At 42.4% G+C, this 24399-nt stretch overlaps 1 protein-coding gene across 1 annotated transcript; it reads right to left on the bottom strand.

Annotated features, from left to right (window-relative positions):
* Nucleotides 1-15370: 15370 nt before the first annotated feature.
* On the bottom strand, nt 15371-18278 carry SOX11 (SRY-box transcription factor 11). Its single transcript, XM_068937244.1, has one exon. The coding sequence runs from the start codon at nt 18140-18142 to the stop codon at nt 16928-16930; it is 1215 nt and encodes a 404-aa protein (XP_068793345.1). The 5' UTR covers nt 18143-18278; the 3' UTR covers nt 15371-16927.
* Between the last annotated feature and the right edge of the window lie 6121 nt (nt 18279-24399).

Consider the following 24399-nt stretch of genomic DNA (forward strand, 5'->3'; position numbering starts at 1 on the left):
AAAATTCATTCTTCACCTCCCAGTCATCTTATATGTCAGGTTTGTCTTTCTTTCCATTACTTTAAAGCTTCTATACATATCTGCCTCACATGCACTCTTCTCCTGCTTAGGTTCTGTAGCGATGCTTACAAAAAATGATTTGTACAATATAAGTGTAGTTAGGGGCTTTACAAAGAGCTGGATGGAAGGAATCAAATTCAGAGGATAGTATTTCTTTGCAGGAGAGATCATATCTATATTTCTTTATGAGCACTGCTTAGTACCACAGAGACCAGTTAACACTTGACAAATATTTTCATTTAAACGTTTTACAGTAAAAAAAACCTAATTGCTCTTAACATAAAACTTTTGTACTTTTACTATGCTCATATATGTTCAGATATTTGATTTTTTTTGTCTGTTTTTTTTCTTTTTTCCCACCATTTTATTTTACTTTGCTTTATTTATTTTATTTTTCTCCTGGGTGAACAAATGAATGAAAAGGGTTTGGGATGTCTTCTCACTTTTTCCATTTTCCTTTTGACACTCTGTAACTTTTCAAAACTTCCTCAGCTTTGGAAAAAGTAAAGAGAAAAAAAGTAAAATGAAACTCTGTAACTTTGTCACTCTATAATTTTTCAAAAAGATGAAAAAGTTTTAAAAATGTAACAGAGGAACAGAGTTATAGAATTTCATTTTTCTCCTGCTTTACTCTTTTCCAGAGCTAGAGAGGTTTTTGAATTTACAGAGTTGCAAAAAGAAAAACGAAGAACTGAGAAAGAGGGAGAATAGAGGTCACAAATTTTATTCCATTTCTTTTATAAAGGGAAAGTTGAGGGGTAAAAAAGAAGAACAAAGAAAGGAAGATGCATAGAATCTGAAGCTATGTAAGGAAAACTGTAAAAGTGAAAAAAAAAGAAAAGAAAAGAAAGAAAATCAATTAAAAAACAGAATTTCCATTTATTTCATCAAATTATTCTGCGTTTTCTTAAAAGATTCAGTCTCTGTTACGATCAGGGTCTGCAGATCTACTAGAAGGCACTCTTGAGGTCCCAATTCAGCAAAGTGACCATCTAGATTTATCTTTATATTTACCAGCTAGCAGTCTCTGGCACTCGGTTGAATGCTGTAAATAGCAGTAAAGCTCATTTGTGAAGGAGACAGAGCATTCTCAGAGGCCTCGGCTGCAAACATACTTCCACAGGCACTAAATTTAAGCAGGAATCTCATTACCCACTACCCCAAGAGGAAGTTACATTTCTTTGATGCTGCCGTGATTTATGCAAATAACCGTAAGATGGTAAATATTTTGGTATGTATTTTGGTTCCTCTGACCCCATGAATCCTGCGATGGCTCAGTTCCCCCAGCACAGAGGGAGACTTGTGTCTCTCTGTAGCGCAGACGCTTCCTGAGACCACATTCAAAACCCGTGGCCTAAGAAAGGCATAGGAGACAGGTCTCCCACTTCTCGGCAGCGTGATCCTGCCAGCAAGGAACTACATGAATGATGCAACTTAGTGCTAAACATAGTCACTCATGTCATTTATAGTGACTGCATCTCTCTTTAACCTTTGTGGTTCTGAATTACCAGAAGACAGAGAGGTCTCTTTTCCACGCAGCTCTCTCGACGAAAGCTCCCCAAAGCATGTTGCGTACCCTCCAGTTTGGTGTTTGGGGGCTTGTCCCCCAGACAGAGCTGGTTGGTGATTTAACTACCCGCTGTGACCCAGCAGAGTCGAATCACTGGAGACATAAGCATTTTAACTTCCTCTGCAGGCACGTAGGCAGGTCATCTGGACCCGGCCCTGAACTGAGAAAGTCGGAGGGATGCAGGCATCTAGATTCCAGATTGATTTTTGGGACCAGCCTTTGGTGAGTATCCAGGGGGGCTGACTTCAGCAGGGCAGAGCGGCCTCCCAGCTCTGGCCCCGCGGTCAGGGAGGGCTGGTACGATGGCTTGTGAGAGACACCTCACGCCGCTACCACCAGCACCTGGCCCTGCTCTTCCATAGGGTGCCCCATCCTCAGCACCCACCCATATCCTTCGGGGCCAGGTGGACGAATTGCATTTTGGCTTTGAGGAAAAAAATATATATATATGTAGTCATCTATGACCCTATAAAAATGATATATGAAAGTGCCTATATAGAGATGGATTTATATAATTGTATTCTCTACCAAGTTGACCATAAATCTAAAGAAAGAAATATAAACAAGGTAGATTTATTTGTGTGAATTCTTTTTTTTTAGATGACTATGATCTTATGTGTACCTGAGAAAGTAGAAAGATTGAAGGAGATGATCCAGATTATTGAGTAAATAATGCATGTTTAAGAATATGACTCCAGCTGTCCCTTTTGCTGGTTCTTCATTTTGTTGAATGATTTATTTATAATATGTCTGTGAATCCAGTACCTTCTGTGAATGATGTCATCTTTCTCATGTATTTCACATGCTGCACTCCAGGGAAAAAGGCAGCAATGCACCTCATCTTCTACTATTTCTCATTCCTCTCAATTACTGCATGTAGTTTGTGTATATGTTTGCTTCAGCTGCCATTGAGGCATATTCTCAAAATGTATGTTTATAGAAAAAGAAAGGTGAATTACAGAATTATGCTAAGTTTGTTTTGTCTATTACTGATATTTCAGATTACAGCCAAACTGTTCTGCTTGTGACGTTCACTTATAGCTCTGTATGCAACATATTCCATAATACTTTGCATCTCTGATGTCTACCACTTGTCTTTGGAGAGGTTAACCTCCAAAGGAAGTGATAGCATGAAATAAAGCTAGCAGCCTGAAAACTAGAGAAGATAAACAAGGAAAAAAATAAAAACAAAAACATACCTTCTCCCACTCTTACTTTCCCAAAGGAAAAGAAAAAAAGGGAGGTGGAGTGATTGTTAAATATGTGTCTGCTTTTCTCATTAAGAGGTCAATAGTTACATTTGTACTGTTATTTTATTTACCTTTTATTCTGTTTATTACACAAGGTGAAATACGTAAATCTTTGAACGACATCACAAAGTTACCAGAAAGGAGGAAAACAAAAAAGCAATTAGAATATCTTTCTATATGCTGGAGACAATCTATTTTTCTGTGGTGTGCGGGGAAATCCATGCCATGTGTTACTCTCCCAGTTGCGCTGGTTGCAAGCACCTCCCATGAGGCAAGGAAGACTTCCAGCCCCTGCTAGCTTCGATGAGCTGGGAATTGGTGCCTAACGGATGTAAGATATGATTTCTACCCCAGAGAAAACATTTCTTATTTCATTGCCACCCTGGCCATGGCGCAGCAGGGAGACATTCTTTCTATTTCATGTCTTGGCAAAACTTACGTTGGAATCAAACTTTTTAAAATGCCTTTTCTGCAGGTGTCACATATAGAGACATCAGGTATGGCTGGAAATAAGTGCCTACTTTAAACAGCAATCAGTATAAATTAAATTGAAAATGCCTTTTAATAACATTTTTATACCTGGATCCTTTATATTTTCCATAAATGATTTCTGAAGTTTAGCTCCAAGAGAATCTTTTTCGAAAATCCTTCTTGAAATATAGCAACACAAATTTCCCACTCCTCTTACACCTAAAAATGCCATTAATATGAATGGGAGTGATATATATGGAGAGAATCTCAGAATCAAGATCCATTAAGAGGACAGAGAAAAAGAATCAGAGAATTATTTACGGAGTACAAATTTGACTAGACAGTATCCTAATATGAGATATACAGTAAATAGTTTCAGATTTTTAATACAACATCCTGAACAGATAACCAGTTAAACCTAAACAGTTAAAATCTATTTTAGATCCTTTACACCTGATAATATTTGCGTTCAAATGGATGTGTGTTTTTCTCCTTATGTATTCATAACATTATATATTTATTCCTGATTTTATGAAGTAAAATATATGTAACAGAAAATTGCATGTATTACCACTGAGGAAAATAGCTAGCTAGGCTTCGTATAAATGTACATTTCTGCCTGGGAAGCCTGAATCCATTAGTGAACCCAACTAATAGGTCAGGAAAAGTAATAGCCAAATAAATATTTTATTAGCATTCTGTGAAACTTGCTAATGGTTAAGCCTACTAATCCTACAGTAGTGGGAATCCTCATTCAATACCAGGTCATTATTCAATAGATACTGTCTCCAATTTCATACAAAGTGACTTTCTGGGAGTGACGGTAGAGAGGTATTTTCACATTACTCTAAGATACCACGGAACAAATCTGCTGCTGCTCTAACTTTATTGCTGGTTAACTGATCGCAGAGAATCAAATACAGCTGTGCCAAGATGCATCCGAAGAAAATATGGAGCTCTCATTTTCCATCAGTTTTCATAACTAAGTTTTTCTTGAGAAGACAAACGAGGAAAACGTTAGTGTCAGGCAGGAGGAACATCCTGGGGCTGCAGATCTCGCTGTGGAAGAGTGCAGTGTGGAGGGGACACACAGCCCTGCAGTCACCTCCAGCGGGCTAGAAAAGTTGACTGGGAATACCACATGGCTGCCAAAGTGCATATTTCCTTCGTCTGCCCTTGTAGATCCAAGTTTCAATTTCCAGAGACATCATGTCCTCCCTCTGGGGTTCACTGTAACCGTGAACTGCCCAGCTGTGAAGACTGGGCTTGGCACGTGTCTCATCACTGCCCAATAAACCATTACCGTAAAGCCTTGGGTGACGCCGAACAGCCACAGGACATCTTGCTGGCCAGTGCCTGGGGCATATTCATTTCTCAGAAATGTGGTTTTACTAGAACTGATCCTGATGGACCTGGCAGCAGCGGGAGGCAGACACCTGACTGCCCAGTGTTCAGACATCCTGGAAATTAGCCGGTTGATGCAGTCATCTTGTACTTCTAGCTGCTAAAAAAAATAGAGATTGTAGAGCTCAATTAGTGCCTATTTGTTGGCAATTTATCTGACTTGTTTTACTCTGCCTCTTTAACTCTTGTTTCCCTCCTGTCTCCTTTTTCCCCAAGTTAAGCCTGTCCTGCTCTGTTTTTCCTGCTAGCCACATTAGAGCATCTTGTTCAGATTTTCATACTTTTATTCAAACTTAGATGACATTTGTTCTGCGCTAATTTATTCTGTGATTAATAGCAGTGGAACATGGATGGAGGAAGGAACTATCCAACATGAGGAAAGATATCAGATGTAGATGTATCATTTTGTTTCATCACTGAGGTAACTCAAAGCAATCTGAATCCTGTATCTTCCTTTATGCTTTTCTAGCTTAAGTTTTATCTCCTAACCTCGGCATTTTAAAAATAATAAAAAAAAATCATATTTGAAGCAGGAACTTTTGGTGCTTCACTAATCACTGAGGTTAGACCATAGCACTGATACTGATCAAGGGACCATTCCATTTTCAGGACACTAAACCAGTTTTACTAAATTATGTTAATATTTGAGTCAGAAAAATACTTAATGATTCCCTCTTATCTAGTCCAGGTGGATTGATTTCTTTTCCTAAGAGTGTAGTTTATGAAAATATTGTCTAAACTAAACTGTGAGAGTGCTAGAAGAACATACACTGTATGATTCTTACATATAATTTAAATAGCAGTTCCAAGGCTCCAGTTCTATAGCTGTTCGACACATAAAACTCTCACTCAGCTCCACAATTGGAGGAGATTCAATAGAAGTGATTCTACAATTGATTTTGGTAGGTGTTTTGACTACATGAGGAGCACAAATTGATCAATAATATTTGTAAAGTGCTTTCGGATTCTTGGGAGTGAAGGCATTGCAGTGTAAAAGGTCATTATTTTTATTAGCTGGAGCACTGCCCTCATCCTAAATTCTATCATGAATATCCCAGTTAAAAGAAAAAAAAAAGTGGCCATAATTTCATTCTATCAAAGATGGGTCCCCATATAACAGGGAATGCGACAGAACTGCCACTATGTATACCAAGATGCAGTATGGTTCAGTAATATAGTGGAAAATGTTTTAGGGAAAATTCCTTTTTACTTTGCCTTTAGCTTCACAACTTCTGCATTCCAGTCCTAGCCAGGTGGTTACAGCTTCTCTCCTAGGCTTTTGTATAGGTTGAGGTTAAGGCAACCTCAAAATGATAGGGGCCTTATGGTCAAAACCCTGTAGAAGCAGGGTTTGCAACCTATAGGTACATCTATACTAGTAAATTACACCAGGATCTGTTCCCTCGTTCTGAGGCCAGCTGGCATGATCTGGCCACATCTATGCTATTAAACTCTCCTACCTTCCAAAATAGAGTGGCTGAATCCAAACTGCCTATTGGGAACGATCTTTGGCCCGTGCTAATTTCCAAATTGTTCCAGTGATTTTTTGGAAGAGTGCTAGCATTCACCAGCCAAAACCATGTCAGGGACTATTCTAACAATTTAACAATACAGACAACCAAGTTCCAGTGCCTGGACTGTGTACTGGCTCTGTTTGAATTTACTAGTATAGATGTGCTTTCTATCTCTTCACTGTGCGTTTGACTTCCTAAGCAAATGCTCTAACCTGCAGCATACCATTCCAGAGGAAAGAGTTTGTCATCTGTCGTCGGAAGAAAACTAAAAAATCTCTTGATCTTGAGTGGATAGAGTTGTCTAATACGAACTCCTGCCTCTGAAGTCCATGCCTGAAACACCAAACACATCCCATTTGTACAGTCTTAGCCGTAGATAGCTCCTCACACAGCATGAAGGCTGAGTTCAAAAAGCTACCACGGATGATCAGCTGCAGCCAGGAGCATAATTTTTAGGCATTGTATCGCTTGATGCATATGTCTTAGATTAGTATATTTGTTAAAAAGAATCCAAATAAGGTTGCAAATGTAACTTTTTCTGCACTGTTTCTTAAATTTGCATGCTTCATTTTGCAGACTTACTCATTTTTTAACTATATTTGTGCATGAAAGACTGTGATATACATATATATCAATATTTATATTTACTCATCTATATATAAAATGTATGCTCAGGAAAAGGCTAAAGGAAGATTGTAACAGGAAAAGCAGAGATAAATATTGTTGAAAATCTATTACCATAGTTTTCTTGGATGTTTTTGGTATTATTGCAAATAATTGCTCTTTGCATATTACTTTGATATTATCTCTGATTGTCTTCCAAATGCAAGATATGTTTGTGGAAAAAGACAATACTTTATCTCTGACCAATGGATATAGTAAAAAAAATGCACAAATATCAGGTCACAGAAGCTCTTTGGGACTGGAGAAGAAGTCTCTGGTCATTATGGCTACATCAAGATTCAAATTTCAAATAGGGGCTGGGGAGGTAATTGTTGCTATTGTTATTTGCACTTTTACAGACATTTCTACTCCACCGTTCTCGTTGTGGAGCGTTACATATATACTTCAAGTAAAATTAGGACGGTTAGTTTTAATAGTTGAAATAAGTGGTTTCCATAAATGTAGTTGACTTTACATGAATCATTCATTCTGCCAGCAGAACTATGGGCTTTGTTAACCCACAGCTGATGAATGACAACACATAGCTGAGGGCTGCGTAGCTGTTTTTAGGCTGTGGCTGCCCATAGGCTGAAAAAGAGATAATAGTGGAAGTTTCCAAGGACATAAATGGGTGTAAGGTGAACAATTCTTACTGATTTGCAGATGAATTAGGGCTGATCTTTTCTTACCTTGGAAAAGAGAATGAAAACATGTGCACAGTAGTGATACTGTCAGAGAAGTGGTTTAGTTCTGATCTCTAAAACTTACAAGAGCTAGAGCTCAATGAACAAGGTGAAGGAAATGAAATTAGGTGAAGGAAAGGCAGGCTTTACAGAGTTTTAGGGAATATTATTACACTAAGGACAAGCAGACAAACAGTGTCTCATCAAGTACGGCTGTGTGCAGGCATACAGCTACTTTATGAATAATTAGATCTGAAATAGCAGTTCTTATTTATAGTACTGACTTGAAAATGCAATTTGAACATGTATAAAGATATTAACTTGCTGCACATTTGGTATCACAGAGAGACAAACTATACATATGAAATGTCAAGATGCTACATTAACATGAAACTTAATGGAACATTTATGAGGAGATTTAGAAATTTTGCTCCGTATTTTTCAAATCGTATATTGTGCTTGCTTGCAGATGAAAGATGCCTCATTCCTTGTGCACCCTTCAGTATTTGTTAACATTACAGTGTGAGGAAGTAAAACTTTAAAGTATACATGCAAGTCAATTTTGGTCGAAGACAACCATAATTTTCAACTTTTAATTGAATTTGCAGAGCTGTAGGAGAAGTGATCTATCATAGACACTTTGACTTATGTGAATGCCAAAGTAATGCCAACAATTATAAATGCCAGATTTCAAGGGAAAGGGCTAAGATTCTTTTACTCAGACTATGGTTGGTGCTGTTATTTCTAAAACTGGATATATTTGGGTATTTTTTACTCTACCAGAATTTTAACAGGCTGTAAAAAAGAGCATTTTTAAACTCATGGAATTCCAGTAATAACACTGTTAAGTCCAACAGATGAAATTCTTTCGACCTTGAGATAGAGATTTTAATGGACACAACATTTCACCCATTAGAGTAAGCACAGCCAGTAAGCATTTTAACGAAAACACACACAGCTTCATACATGTGTGCTTGCGTTATCTCTATGATGACACAAATGTGCTTGGGGAGCTGTGTGGGTCTGTGCTGCCTACACGCCATGTTTTCATGCATTTCTTCTGCACTAGACTTAATATTCAAACTTGAGAACATATTAATCAGAACTAAAATGTCAACTAAATGTTTTTCTTCTTTCCCTCAAAAATGTGCTCTTACCCCTCTTTCATATAAAACTGAGACAACACTCAAGCCGCACAATACCTCCAAAATGATAGTTTTAAGATGTGAGAACTTATGGCTTACCAAAAACACTTTCAAGCACTGGATAGGAAAGATTCCCAATGTGAAATGCAAAAGTTGCCTTTGGCAATAATAGGACCTGGTATATCAAAATAGAAACTCAGCTTTCCAGTGTGGTGGATGACATTTTTTATTTTGGAAGAATCAAACATACGACTTCAGCTTAGTGATATTTTAGATAACAAAGATGACCTTAGTCTGTTCTGAGAGATTTCTATAGTTTGTCTTTTGTCATATACAACAGGATTTGAATAAACAAACTTTAGAGGAATAAAATAAATCATGAACTACTCTCAATCCATTATTTCAAAACCTTCTAAAACACGTGGAAAAAACTTTTCTGAAAACTTTTTGCTGTGTACTGAAAGAATAGTGGTGTGATGGCTGTATATAAAGATTTTACTTCACTGATTGAGTGTAACCTGCTTAAACTACTTAATTTTTCTGTGATGTGCTGAAGTCATACCCTTACGTTACATCACAGCGTTACACATCTCCATAAATAAACAATAACCTATTACTAGGAGAACAGACTTTGAAATTATATATACTACTTTTAGTGTTCTCAGTAAGTTTGAAAAGTTAAATAGAAGTAGCTACTTGTCATCCAATATGTGCTTTTTAGAGAGAGAAGTTACTCGGCTAACTGTATTGGGATAAGGAGAGAACAGGAACAACAGGAAGAACTGTATATCTGGAACTTTTTTATTTGGTGAATTGATTGTTCCCAATTTTAAAGATTTGTATGAGCTAAAGCTGAAGCTAATTTAAAATTTTCTATTATTTTCTGGATACTAGGAGTAACCCACAACCCCTCAGTGGGGAAGAAGGCATTATCAGTTGATATTTTCATTCCTATGTTAACTTGCAAAAGTATAGACATTAGATACAGGCAAAGGAGATGCATGTTTTGCATTCTTTTTTTTTTTTTTGAATATGGTGGAATGTGTTCAGAAAAGAGCTCTAGAAGGTTAATTTCAGCAATAGACATCTTGAGTTAAACACAAATTTGAATTTGTAACAATATAACTCCGTCATTTCTATAAAACCATATTTAATGTACAACAAACTTTCACCACATAAACACATTAAAAACACCTTTTTATAGTTCCAAGAATTGATTACAGGGTTCTCATAAAAACATTTTCATATCTAGAATCTCAGTACAGAACGATTTTTTTCTATGCCAAAATACATTTAAATGGTAAATTGTTTGTAGAAAAAGACATAAAGAAATGGGGTCTGCTGGCATGTAATCCATCTCATTTCATTCTTTTATGGTCAGCTTTAGAGTAAGGTCTGAAATGTTTATCATAAAATACTTTTTAAGCAGAAAAAAAGGAAGTTAATTGGCTCATTCTCTGTTTCAGTGTCTCTCAGACATGCCCAGAACAGCACTTACCCTCTGTACCTGCAACCTTGACCATAACTATCTGCTGAGGTTTTTCTGAAAGACATAACATTCCCATTGACTAGAAGTTTTGGGTGCCCACAGAATGAAGAATGGATTCACTACAATAGCTGAACTGCATTTAGCAAATGCAGCATTGGAAAAAAATCCACATAAAAACATAGGAAGATTGATCACACAATTTTATTAGAGTCTTTTGAACAGTTGCATTATGTTGTTCCTTTATTTAAAAACTCTTGCAAAAAAAAGACATTGGAGTGGACTGGTTTCAACCCTGAGCATTAACACTGCATATTAAGTACTGTAGTAAAGAAGCTGGTTAAGTTTGTAGCACTAGCACAAGTCACTGATATTAATCCTCTAGGTGATCAGATTTTTACAAAAAAAATACATAGTTTTCAATAAATAATGCTTAATTTTACAACTTTGATACAGCAATGTCATACACTGTTTTGACACATACTAAACTCTGCATGCTATATAGTCTACTAGAAGACAAAACTTTGCCATGCATTTTCTTTTTCTAGTGCTAGAAAACACTTTGTCCTCCAGTGCATTGCCTCAAGCAGCCTTACCATTTTCCTTCTCTCACAGCAATAGGCCGTGCACTGGCATGCAAAAACCTCAAGAAAAGGTTTCCCCCCCACCATCACTCAGACTTCTAAACAAAAGTACTTTTCAGCTTTTCCCCCCAAGACCTGGAGTGGCTATGAAAACTAATTTCATGTGGCCTTCAAAAGTCTTTGAAATTACACATTTTAAAAGTGTCATGCTTGAAAAACTGCTCTAAAACATTCAATTTCCCCCACCTGTGGCCATCATGCAACATCATTGAAATGTTGTAACCATCACAAGTCCCACACTGGAAAACAGGCCTCCATTTTAAAACAGCCCACCAACAAAATAAAAAGAAAGAAGAAAAAAAGTATCACAGCATTTATGTAAAGACTCCAAAACGCCAACATATGTACAAGAGCAAAAAACAGATACAAATTGTAAATGAACTAGCAATGGCATATAACTCTTCTCCCTGGTTTAGCCAGGGGTTGAGGCAAGTTGGTTTTGGAGATAAGCAGGACGATGGAAACGAAAACAAATTGTGACAATGGGAGTTCCTGGATTAATCATTATTATTTGATCAAATTTCTTCAAGCAGTAAATCACTATCTTGATTTTCTTAGAAGTGGGAGTTAACAAAATTTAATACCATAATTAATAACTTACAATTCTAAATCAAACTTATTTCTGAATAAATGCAAGTCTTAGAATCAGTCTTGTCTCCCTTATAGTTTTTCATCCTTCAAGATTTCACTTCACAGAAAATCTAGATGTTGTAACTAACCACAAAAGAAGAAGCTTGATTAATTAATAAGGATTGAAACCTCCATTCTCACACTTCCAGGTTGTTCATCATTGAAAACCATTCACCCCTTCTTATCCGTATTGCTTTAGGGGTTTCCTTGTATCTACAGAAGTCATTCCTTTGAAATTGCTGTCAATCACAATTTTCTAAGAGTTTTTAAAATATTCCTATCTTTGCACTGGCATAAGTACCGGGTTTTCTAAGAGAATCTCAACCCAAAGAGGGTATTACTTTTATACATGAAATATTATGAACTTTTGTTTCCCTTTTTGTAAGTCATTCTACACTTTCTGCACATTTGTGCTTTATATTGAATATAAAAATAGGTCTTTAAAACTCTATTTACTTTAAACTCACTAAAAAACTACTTGCTTGTGAAATTCTCTTACAAATTCTCTGCATCCATGTAGCGCAGATAAAACTAATTAGGCAGTTAATTGGTATAGGTAGTGTGCAAAAAAATTAAGAAAAACAAAAACAATCACAGCCTTCAATGTGGGTGAGGGGAGAGGAAATGAATCAAAGGAATATAATTGTAAAGTAGGGGGAATGTAAGGCAACTCATTGAATTAAGTTTTTGTTTTGTTTTGTTTTTTCTTCCTGGCCATGGTTACAAACGAAGGTTATAGGAGGAACTAAGACACCTATCCTGACAGCAGCCCTTGAGACAAAAGCACCCATTAAACTCAATGAGATTTTTTTTTTTGTTTTAGCCAGTGCAGGTTTAAGGCCTTAACAGATAGAACTGCAAAGATGTACGGAGAGAGATGGAACTTTATGAACGGTGTTAAATATCAAACACCTACAGATTATGCGGCCCTGATTTGACCCCCACACCAGTTTTACCTTGGTGTAACAACAAAAGTCGCACTTTCCTCAAACAGGCGTGAATGAAGGATCAGACTGCACACATGCAAATCACATTCAATAGACTTGAAGAAGTTTAAGCAGGATGACAGTGAATGCCTAAAGAGTATGAAGCACTTAACGGATGTTTGGAATGAGTCTTTCTATCACATTGGTGAAAGACGGCCATTAAAGGAATAAAATATTTCTTAGCTGTAGCTCTTTTAAAGGAGAAAAACACAATAAAAACAACAAAAGGGAAAAATGCTAACTTTATGAAAACATTCATTTTAAAATTCAAAAAGAATCAACATATTTGATTAGGTTTTACATTGAGCTGACACTGAGCGTTGCAAAGTAAATTGTCTTTCCAGATAAAAAAGCTCAATTCTCTTCCTTCTGTAACTAAGTCTGATTACACCTAGAGTAGTATTGTACAGACACAAATGCAAAGATTGTAAAAGAAGGCAACGGGAGATACTAAGCCTGGAGCAGGACGGCTCTAGCAGGTCAACAAGAATTCTTATTCTACTTAAAAAAAAAAAAAAAAAAAGAGAGAGAGAGAGCGAGAGAGAGAAATTGAAGATAAGAATCTTATCAGATATGACAAAAGCAAAAAATGAGAGTAACTTAGCAGATGCTATATTAATGATCAGAAAATTGTTTTTACTCTCATTGAGATCAGTAGGAGCTTAGGCATTCAACAGGAACAAACTTCAGTTCCATCAGTGTAGCGGCTTAAACAGAACACTACCTAATTTGCCTTGAGCAGCATGCAACTTCAAACTCTGAAATAAATGAAACTCAAACTGTCTGGACAAAAATTATTTCCCTGCACCATACACCTTCACTCAAAATATTCGTCCGATATAGTATTGTATAATTCCCATCTGGAAGAAAGAAAAGACATACTTCTGAGTGGGCATTATATTCTTCGACTAAAGTAGACCTGTTGCTCTTTTAAAATATGCTTGACTGCTCTACACTTGGATCTTTTAATTATCCTTGACTAAAATTTTAAATGATAATTTTAAAAACACCTTCCAAAAATATACATAAGTTGAAGCTTTTGTAGGCCGAAAGACAGACCTCATTACAACGCAAACTAAATCCAGCCTATATTTGACCATAATCGTTCATAACTCATTGAACATCTGTAAAGCACAAATGTTTAATGACACTGCCTATTATCACATTAATAAACAAGGATGCATATCAGAAGAAAGGGACTCGAAGAAAACGTCCCCGTAATCTCACGACAGCTTCAAGAATTACTAAGAGAATTTTGGCTCAGTTTTAAGACTAGAACCTGATCAACTTACTCCATCACCCTAGCCCGTAAACCGATTTTCAATAGCAGGATAGCAAATGGCTAGGCTAGAGCATTTCAATGTATCTATTTTCTTTCACTTTTTTGCCTAAGAAGAGATAAATGTCATTTGTTTTCAATCTGATTTCTAAGTCATTATATGGAGAACACACTAATCATTTGAGACCAAAAACTGAAAATTCAAGAAACTCTGTTTTATTGAGGACTATCCATTGCCAAGGATATCTTTTATTTGTTTTAAAACACAGTTTCTCATAAAGAATTATCACAATGCAAGACATAAATTTAAGTTCCCAGATATGCTATATCTCTTTTCTGATAGCAAAGATTTAGGCCAAACAACTTTTATTTAGAATCATGAGTGTTTTATTAATATTATTATTATTATTAGAAAGAGATCAGATTATATTAATCATTTTACTACCAGTTTAACTAACCTAAAGTAAGATATCTCACCACTTAAATGCCTAAGAGTTGTCTTTGATTAAACATAACATGCATGCAGGTTTTAATGTTATGTTTTATTATGCCTTACAAATGTGTATGCAGGATTTTCATTTCAGCAAGTCTGAAAGCCTGTAGCAGTGGTTGCCACCAAAATACCAGCACAGTGAATTGTCCCTGTAAACAGCTGGATCATTAATTAGTGGATAAAAAATAAAGAATTTACCAATGCCTATCTTAGTGTATCAGATAAAAAGTAAACTTCTTGAGAAACAAACTTCCACCTTGTGAGTCTGTTTATCGCCATCAGCAGTTATTTCAGAACTTAAAACTGAAATCTGATGGCTCCTAAGGAAAAAGAAAAAAAGAAAAAAAAAAAAGCACACTTACAAAGTCTGTTCGCCTACAGCAGAAGCTCATACACCCCCTTCCTTCCTCCCCACGCCTCGGGGCGGGCGGCAGCACCGCTCGGGAAGGCGCTGGAGCGCTCCCGGCCCGGGCGGCACCGGCGGGCTCGGCCCCGTCCGAGGGCGGATGCGGCACCGCGCACCGCAGCGCACCGTCGCGCCGCCCCGCGCTCGGGCTAGTCACCAAAAAAGCCTGGGGGGGGGGGGGGAAGGAAAAAGGAGGCGGGGGAGGGAGGAAAAAATAGCGGCGAGGAGAGGGCCGGGGCTCCCCCTCGGCCACAGCAGCCCGCGGGCCGGCCGCTCCGCGCACCGCGCAAGCCGGCGCCCCCCGACGCCGCCGGCCCGAGGGCGCCCGGCCGCCTGCCGCCCCCGCCTCTCCCCTCCCCGGACCCGCCTCCCTGGAAAGCGGCCGCGGAAGGCGGCGGGCGGGGACGGCGGGGCGGCCCGCGGAGCCGGGCCCGCCGCCCCGCTCCGGGCTCATTCATCCCGGCCGCGGCCGAGGGGGGCGCCGCGGCGGCGGGCTGGGCGCGCTGAAAATAACCGAGGCGAGCCAACCTGCCGCCGGGAGCTGCCCTGCCGGCCCGCCGCCGCCGCCGCTCCCCGCCCGGCCCGAGGCCCCGCCGGCGGCGGCCCCGCGGCGCTGCCCGCACCGAGCGCGGCCAGCCGGGGCGCCGCGCCGCGCCGCTGCCCGCGGCCGCACAACCGCTCCGCGGGGAGAGGGGGGAAAGAAGGGGAAGGAGGAAAAAAAAAAAAAACGCTCCTCAGTTTCACTCCCCTCTTAGCTCTGTACATGCACAACAGCCTACAGCTAGCGCTCCTCCGCAGGCGAGGGGTGACAACATGGCATCTCCAGCGTTACTTCTATAGACACTAATAGCGATACGAGTTTCTATCAGTTCCAGCTGATTTATTAAAATTGTCAAGATACAGACTTTCAGCATTAAAAAAAAAAACAGGCTATGATGTTGACAGTGCACAAGTCTGCTTTTGCCATCATTTGCTACAAAATATGCAGATGGTCTGTACTTTAGATTATATTGCACAACATGAGAAACTTTTAACTATGTGCCTTTTTTTCTTTTTTGCTAAAATCGAGAATCCAGTTTCATACCTTCCATCTGGGGCCCCATCCACATATCACAGCGTATGAGATACATAAAGTCCTACTATAGTACAGTACATATACAATCTTTTAAACTAAGATAACAGCTCTGAGGTCTATATCACCATTTTCAATAAATCTTTACCTACAAATATTGAACAAATCTGAACTATAGCTGTACAAAAAAAGTGTTTGTTTCTTTTTTTTTTAAAACCACAAGGCCTTTAGATGCAAGGATTATTTTTTAAAATTTTAATCCTTTTAAAACCAGGACGTAACGTACCAACAAACTTGCATGCTAAAAACAGAAAAAAGAAAATAAAAGGGAAGAAGTGCCTGAAAAGTCTTACTGAAAAAACACAGCAAGAATGTTCCCTTTTCACTGTACAAAAATACGCCTGAAAATATATTAATTTTTAAAAAAGACTGAGGTCTGTTATGTATCAAAAATGTTTCAATACCTTTTTGTACTGAGGTCTAGGCTGTCTGGTATTCAATCAAGGAGGTATAAGGGAACAAGTTACAAAAAAAAAGTTGGCAAGTAGAAATCACATTTGTAAAACCATAAACAATTTGATCTGAAAAGTAAACTCTGATCTTAAGTCAGTTCAGTTATTTGTAAGCGTTTGTACAGTCTGCATTTTTTCAAGCTCCCTGCAGCTTTGTTAAGAATCGGATGCATAGAAGACATCAGTTTTCTCCCTCCAAAAAAAGTTGCAATGGTCCCTTTCGGAAAAAAAAAAAAAATCAGAACAGTTCTTTAAGATCTCTCACGGGAAGAAAAAAAAAAAAATCCACAAACCCCCTTGAGTAACAGTTGTGCTGCCAAAAGACTTCTTTGCAGACCATCTTCCAGACTTCAATCAGAGACCGACAAGCTTCAAACAGCGCCTTCTGTATCATTTTCCCCCAGTCCCATTTGCCTTTGTTGTTATTGTTGTGATCACCAAATGCAATTAAAAAAACAAACAAAAAAAATTTAAAAAAAAATCACAACTCCCGGGCTCGGTTTGGAACTAACTTCGAGACTTTTTTTTTAAAAAGAAAACAAGACTTTTTTTTTTTTAAATCATCAGCATCATCATTTCGCTCCAGCTCCGCCGCTCCCGCCGCCACCAGCATCACCTCGGCCGCTGCTCCTCCGCCGGCGACACGCCCGCTCCGCCGCTCAGTACGTGAACACCAAGTCGGAAAAGTTCGCCTCCAGCCAGTCGCCGGCGATCATCTCGCTCAGCTCCGGGGTGCAGTAGTCGGGGAACTCGAAGTGGGAGCCGAGGCTGCCCTCGCTGAAGGAGTCCAGGTCCTTGTCCACCAGCGAGAGGGAGAGGTTGCCGGCGGCGGCGCCCACCCCCAGCTCGGCGGCGGCGTGGCCGTGCTGCGAGAAGTTGAGGCTGAGGTCGAAGAGCAGGTCGTCCGCCTCCTCGCTGCCGGCCGACGAGGTGGAGATGGAGCGGGAGGAGGCGGGCGAGAGGCCGGGCGGCGGCGGCGGCGTGGGGCCCTGCTTGGTGATGTTCTTGAAGCTGTAGTAGAGCCTGCTGCCGCCGCCGCCGCTGTGCGCCGCCGCGCCGCCCCGCACCTCCTCGTAGAGGCTCGCCCCCTCGGTGGACTCCGCCGAGGAGCTCAAGGTGGGGCTCGCCGGCACTTTGGCCACGTTGTACCGCCGCAGCTGCTGCTGCCCCGGCTCCTCGTCGTCGTCCTCCTCCTCCGCCTCCTGCTTGATCCGCAGCTGCAGCTCGTCCTCGTCCTCCTCGTCCTCCTCCTCCTCGTCCATGAAGACGCACTTGACCGTCTTGCTGCTCACTTTGAGGGTGCCGAAGACGTACTCGTCCCCCGCGTAGTCCGCGTGGTGGGCGGCTTTGGCTCCCGGCTTGGGCGGAGAGGAGGCGGAGGAGGATTTCAGCTTGCTACATTTCTTGCTGGAGCTCTTGGCGCTTTTGCTGCTGCTGCTGCTGGTGGGCGCGTTTTTCTCCGGACTTTGGCTGGCATTGGGCTTGGCCGACGGGTCCATTTTGGGCTTTTTCCTGGGCCGATATTTGTAGTCGGGGTAGTCGGCCATGTGCTTGAGCCGCAGCCTCTCCGCCTCCCGGATGAAAGGGATCTTCTCGCTGTCCTTCAGCATTTTCCACCGCTTGCCCAGGCGCTTGGAGATCTCCGCGTTGTGCATGTCCGGGGACTGCTCCATGATTTTTCTCCTCTCGATTTTGGACCACACCATGAACGCGTTCATAGGTCTCTTAATGTGCCCCGACGCCGTTTTGCACCAGTCCGGATCGCTCTCATCCAAAGCGACGGGGCTGCAAGCCATGAACTCGCCCTCTTCGGTGTCCATCGCCTCCCTGGGCAGGTTGCTCTCAGTCTCTGTACTTTCCGCTTGCTGCACCATGGCGGGGTCCTAAAATTGTATGGAGGCGCTTCACCCTCGCTCTCCGCCGCTCCTCTCGCCCCGCTCTCCCTGCTCGGGCGCGACAAAGCCGCTGCCGCGCCCCCTCCCACCGGCGGCGCACCTTGCCCTGCGGTGCGAGCCCTCCGCCGAGGTGCAAGGCGGAGCGCCGCGGGCGCTGCCCCGCAGCCCGCTGCGGCAGCGGCCGGGCTGGCCGCGCTGCGGTGCGGTGCGCTGGGCGCGGTGCCGCCGCCGCCTGCCGCCCGGCCTGGCCCGCGCGCCCGCCCGCCCCGCCGCCGCCGCCCCGCGCCGCGCCGCGCGCACGCTGCCCCTCTGCAAAACTCGCGGCTCCTCGCCCAACTCGTTATCAGGGTTTCATATGGGTGACATCACTCCCGGCGCCGGCCAATGGCGCGCCGCCGCCCCGCCCCGCCCCGCCCCTGCCGCCCGCCCAGCCCCGCCCCGCCCTCGGGAGGGGGGCGGCGGGGGGAGGGGCGCGGCGGCCGCCGCTCCGCCCGGGGCTCCTCGGCCGGCGCGGGGGGCGGCGCGGGGGCTGCGCCCGCTGCCCTCGGCCGCCGGCTGCCGCCGGGCGCGGAGCGGGGCGGCGGCGGCGGCTCCCCCGCGGCGCGCTCCCCGGGGGCGACCGCGGAGCCCCGCGCGGCCGGCGGCGGCGGCGGCGGCGGGCGGCAGGGGGCGCTGGCGCTCCGCGGCGGCGGCGGAGGCGGCGAGGGGCCCGATGCGGACCCCAGCGGCGGCGGCGGCCCCGCGGCTGTCGGTGGTCGCCGTGGCGGGGGAAGGGGCGGCGCTGGCGCACGGCGGGGCCCTCGGGCGTCGTGCTGCCCGCCGCCCCCGCCGCCTGCCGCCCCCGCCCCCCGGGGCGGGCGTGTTTTGGGGGGGGGAGGGGGCAGCGGGAAGGCGGCGGGGCCCCGCGTGGCCGCCCCGCGTGGTGGTCGGCGGTGCCGGCCGCCGTGGGGCCGCCGCCAGGCCCCGCGGGCTCGGCGCAGCCGGCGGGGCGGGCTGGGCCGGCGGTCGTTCCTCCCGAGTGAGGTGTGAAGACTTGCAGAAAGCCTCTGGCTATGCGATGGTTTTTTTCCCCCCTCCCTCCTCTCGGAAACCTCTCGCTCTTCAATAACGTGATTATTGCAGAATGGCCGCAGCAGATCCCGCTCTTCCGGACCGTGTTACGTGTATTTTCAGTGCAGGTCTCACGAAGACCCAAGCTGGAGAGCGTGCTCCTCTGTGGCCACGTTACTTCGCCAAATGTGCTGTGAAAATGAATTCACATGCAGTCCTCTTGGTCCCTTCATTATTTTTTTTTTTCTGACTACCATTAGCAACACAAAAGTCTAGGAATTTCTGTGATTGCTCCTAGCGAGGTGCAGCCGTGATGGCGGAGGGGGATGAGCCCTGGCACAGCCTGTCCTCTGAACTGGCGCTAATGGGGCAGTAGGTCGCCTGCTAACTCATCCCCTAATTAGCACAGTGGTTCATTTGCCTCAGACCACTGCAAAATTACTGTGTTTGGCTGACGTGACTATGATATCATATGGCTGCAGTGTGACTAATGCTGTTATACGAAAAAAAGAAAATCCCTCACCTTGTTGAGCTTTGTGGACGCAGTGGGACTACCAGGTCTTACCTGCGCTTGTCAGGACAGTGAGAGTAGTTTGCAGGACGAAAAGAGGCAGATAATACAATGCGGGGTCCCTTCCTCCATGACCACCGGCTAGATGTACAGAGTACAGGGAAAGAAAAGGGCATGGGTTCAGAGTATGTTTATCTCACTCTAAAGGCAGGTTTTGAAAAATGCTGTTCTGCCTCACCAAGAGGACCCCTAGGAGGAATTTTTCCTCTGAGGCTCGCTGCCGCCTCTCGCTCCCTTGTGACTGCGCCTGGGTGTACAATCCAGCCCATAATAATGCTTATCCTTTGGGAGATATGAGGTAAAACGGAAAATTTCCCTGGCAGGGTTCAGCCAGTCAGAAAATGTTATGATTTAGAGAAACCGTACGAGGAGAGGGTGCAGTACCTTGGGGACCGGCTGACGTCGTGCCGCTGCGGTGGTCGGCGGTGGTCTCCCAGGAGCAGGGCTGCTGGCAGGGCAGGGCAGGCCGGCCTGCCTCCCGGCTGCGAATCCGGCACTTCCCCTGTCCTGGGGAGAAGTATCTCAAACCGGGGGCATTATAGAGCCCCGATCTGTGTGACGGAGGTTGAGAGTGTGCTTCCCATAAGGATGGCGTGGATAGGAGTCCCAGGAGATACAGAGCTGGCTGCCTGCCTTGAGGGAAGACAGCTTTACTGCTGCTGGGACTCTGTTTGCTACTAAATGATACCAGGGTACCAAGAGGCTCAGATAATCATTTTCTTAGTATTTTTTTTTAATCTGTAAATACGAGTATTCACATTACAAAAATGTTCGCTCCTGTAGGAAATTCTGTGATTTTTTACATGTGTTTTAAATCCAGATAGAAATAAAAGGAGTCTTTGGAATAGTTTTGCAAAATGAAGCACACCAAAATAATTTGCTTAGGCTGCTTTGATGGTTTTAATATGTTTTAATTTGTTGTCGCTGTTTCAGCTTTTATGGGAGATTTCATTATGTCACATAATTGCATGAAATTCTGGCTGATAAGATGAAATGTTTCCTCAGTTTTCTATGAAAAGAATCAAAGCAAGTGGTGCATTTCCATAAAATACCTATGTTTTGTTGAATCAGCGTTTTCCAAGAGCCAGGAAGTATTTGGGAAAATTTTCAGACAATTCCAATAGATACCTTATAATCAATAAAGATAAGATTTTTTTTAATGACTGAGAATCCATCTGCCAGGATGAGAGAATGTCACATTTAACACATTAAGATTGACAAAGATCTTTTTTTTTTTTTTTTTTTTTAAAGAGGTTCAGTGTAGTTTGAGGCCAAGAAAGTCCCACACCCTTAACACTATAATTGCAAAAGAATTTAGCTGGGATATTTTTTCTCCTTCAGTTGTGTCCTTTGTGAAGAAAAATATCGATACTATTTGGATCTCACAACTTCTAAAAATCCCATTTTCCCATTTTGGTGGTATTTCTAATTTTCTGATGTGTGTTGGCAACATTTCAACTGTTCTCAAAGTGATTTTTTTAAAATTATGAACAGCTTTACTGTTTTCTGCTGCTTGTTAGTGTTCTGTTCTGTTTATTTTTCGTTTTATTTTGAAGTGTGGTACTAGGAAAATAATGAAGTTGAAAACAGACTAATAAATAATAGCCACACTGAAGAAGACAATTATCCTGAGGATTTTAGAAATCTGGTTAAAACATGTATATGAATGAGTAGATATTACTATTAAAATGAAATAATTTACTCATCTGAAAGCAGTTCAGTAATTGTATATGTGCAAGCGTGCATATTCCTATTAGAAAGGAACAGTCAGAGCTAACAGCCCACTACTCATTCTTTTGAAATTCAAATGAATAATCATCTTTCCATTATCTAGGTCAATAGAAGGCTGGGCTACCCCTGAAAGTGGGAGAAAACAGGTAAAACAGGATACACTAGAGAGCTTAATGCCTGCCTTGTTGGATGGAGGCTGTGTTACAGATCTGTGTCTACGCTGGGCTCCCTAGAGCACCAGTTTGGGGAGAACTTGTTATCCCTAGTGCAGTGCAGCGTGACTATATAATGCCAGTAAGTCTAGAGGTTGGCTGGATGCCTCCGAAGGCTTAAAGCTAGCCAGCAAAAAACACTTCACACAGGAATATGGGCTGTTACAGTGTGGCCCTGTGTACTTACATCTGCCCTCATCAGTGCTCAGGAAAGTGAAGTGATCCATGTTTTTAAGATACAAGTGACTGGTTTGGTGCTGCTCTTTCAAGATTTTGACTATTAAAACAAGAATTAAATATGACCCAAAAAAATCTTTCTATTGCTGAAGAAACGGTATTGTAGTGAAGCAGAAGACATCGCTCTCTGTATAATGTCTTCTCTCTGTATAGCAAGCTCTCCTGATCTCCTGCCGCAGCCTCTGCTTTTCATGGCATTCTTGCCAAATAAATGCACTGATTGGAAAATTATGTGTGAGGTTAAAGGTAAGGCTTAGACGTAAGTAAACTGAAAGCGAAGATTTTTACTCTTCTAAGTACGAAGACAAGCCCAGAGTTCCTTCTGTTTTCTATGTCATGCCTGTTTTGAATTTTCATTGTGCTACAGATTTTTGTCTGGAGAACACAAAGTGGCTTTGCCTGAAGAACATGTGAAAAAATGGAGTTACCTTCTGAAAGGTGTGGGGAGTAGTTTGAATCACAAACTGTAGTTTCAAAATGAAGGGGAAAAGTTAGAATTACAATATCAAGAAAGTTTTGTCTTAACAGGAAACGTATGCTGCGTTCTGGGTAGAGGGAGTTAAACCCAAGATTAGATCACAAACGCATGTCTTGTGGATCTTTTTTGGAATAAACGTAAGTGCCTTGAGATGCTCGAGTCTTGTATTCATGAGGAAAAAATAATCTATGGTCTTACCTCATGTTAGCAAACACAAGATAAAATAGTGAAAAAGACATACCAGCTGTGCTTTTTATGAGCTAGTGAATATTACCTTCCTTAGAGTTTTTTTCTCTTAAGCTGCAAATTCACATGAAAAATTAAACTTCCTTGTCATCACTAGAAAGGTAGTATCCTTTCCTGTCTTTTCAGGTACCGTATGCTAGCTATCACAAGCTCTTCGAGTTGAGGTTGCATAAGACTGTGGCTTCAAAAGGCTTTGTCTTGAAAGTAAAAGCCACCCAGAACTTGACAACAAGTGACTTTCAGAGTGAGAGGTGGAGTGCACTGATTTAACTGAAATAGAATGATCGCTTGAGAGGATAAACTAGTTTGGGAAATTCCAGAGAAACTCCATTTGCATCAAATCTGAAACTAAAATATAGACAAAGGTACCTAAATGTACTTAATCTTGATTTCATGAGCCAAAATCTTTATTTTGCCAAGAGTACCTGCATCAGAATTATGATGAGGATTGTGCTGGGGGTGACCCAGGCTTTCCGGACGCTGCAGCCCTCTGCTGTGGGGCAGGGTTGCTGTAGGTGTCCAGCTGGAGCCTGGAGAAGCCATCAGTGTTTGCATGAGCAGCTCCTCCTAGCTCACCTCCTTCTAGACCAGGGCATTCAACTTACTCATCAGCCTGTGTGCAGCTCCTGACCACGTTACAGAAATCTGCTCCTGAACTGCTTGCTGTCCCTAGGTAGCCCTAGAAACATAGCTCAACCACTGTTTTTAAAAATATGATCAGCAAAGACACCTCAGGACAAAGAGATTTTATGTAAGCTGAAGCAATCCAGGAGTTAAAAATGAGCAGTTAGCAGCCTTGTTCTTGCAGTGTAGATTGCCTGTAAAGTGTAAGGCTGGAATTGACTCGGGGAGTCCTGAAGTGTGTTGTTGCTCCTCCATGCTCCCCTAAAACATTGTTGGACGACAGCATTGTTTCACTGGAGCAGTAGGGTTGCGCTGTTTCTTCTTAGCCCTAACCTACTTAGAGCAGGAGATATTTTAAGACCAAGATGTATCAGTTACCCTGTTTCATAATATCACCCTGATTGCAAAGTGCAACATAGTAAAAAATTTCAAAGAGTGCTCCCTGGGCAAAACACTGCAAAACCATTTGGGCTCTAAAAGTGGCATAAAACCAGTTTGGGGATGTTCCACATTCATTGTAACCCTTTCAGAATGCTTATTTTCAAGCAAAAATACATTTTTTTCTTCCCAGTTGTGAGACTGAAACTTTTCCCAGGCTCCGCAAGTCAAACTGAGTCCCTTCCGTCACACAGATAATGTAGTACTAGGAGTCCTGTTTGGCAGATAATCCTCAGCTATTTGTGTGTAACCCTATTGATTTGAAGTCTGCCCCCAGCAACACCTGTGCAAATTCATGGATGGCACTGGGGCTGCACAGATGCCATGGAGGGCATATTCTGGCATACAGAATATTTGTTACTGGTGGTGATGCGTGAGATGGAAGGAATCCAGAACTCAGGCTGAGTTTGTGCAGCTGGCAGCTAGAAATTTACTTGCAAACTGAGCTCGTTGGGTAGGAAAATCAGTGTGATAATGAATCTGGAGCCCCCAGTGCCATTTTTACCAAATCACTTTTTAGGGCAGGAGAGCAATTTAGAAGAGATGTGCCTCTTATTAAAAGTGTCTGAAAATTGTACTTGGAAAAAAATGAAAGGAATCCCATAAGAGATTAGATCATGGTTATCTGATATCAGAAATTACTGTAACT

The sequence above is a fragment of the Struthio camelus genome, chromosome 3 (assembly GCF_040807025.1).
Source record: "Struthio camelus isolate bStrCam1 chromosome 3, bStrCam1.hap1, whole genome shotgun sequence".
NCBI classification, from domain to species: domain Eukaryota; kingdom Metazoa; phylum Chordata; class Aves; order Struthioniformes; family Struthionidae; genus Struthio; species Struthio camelus.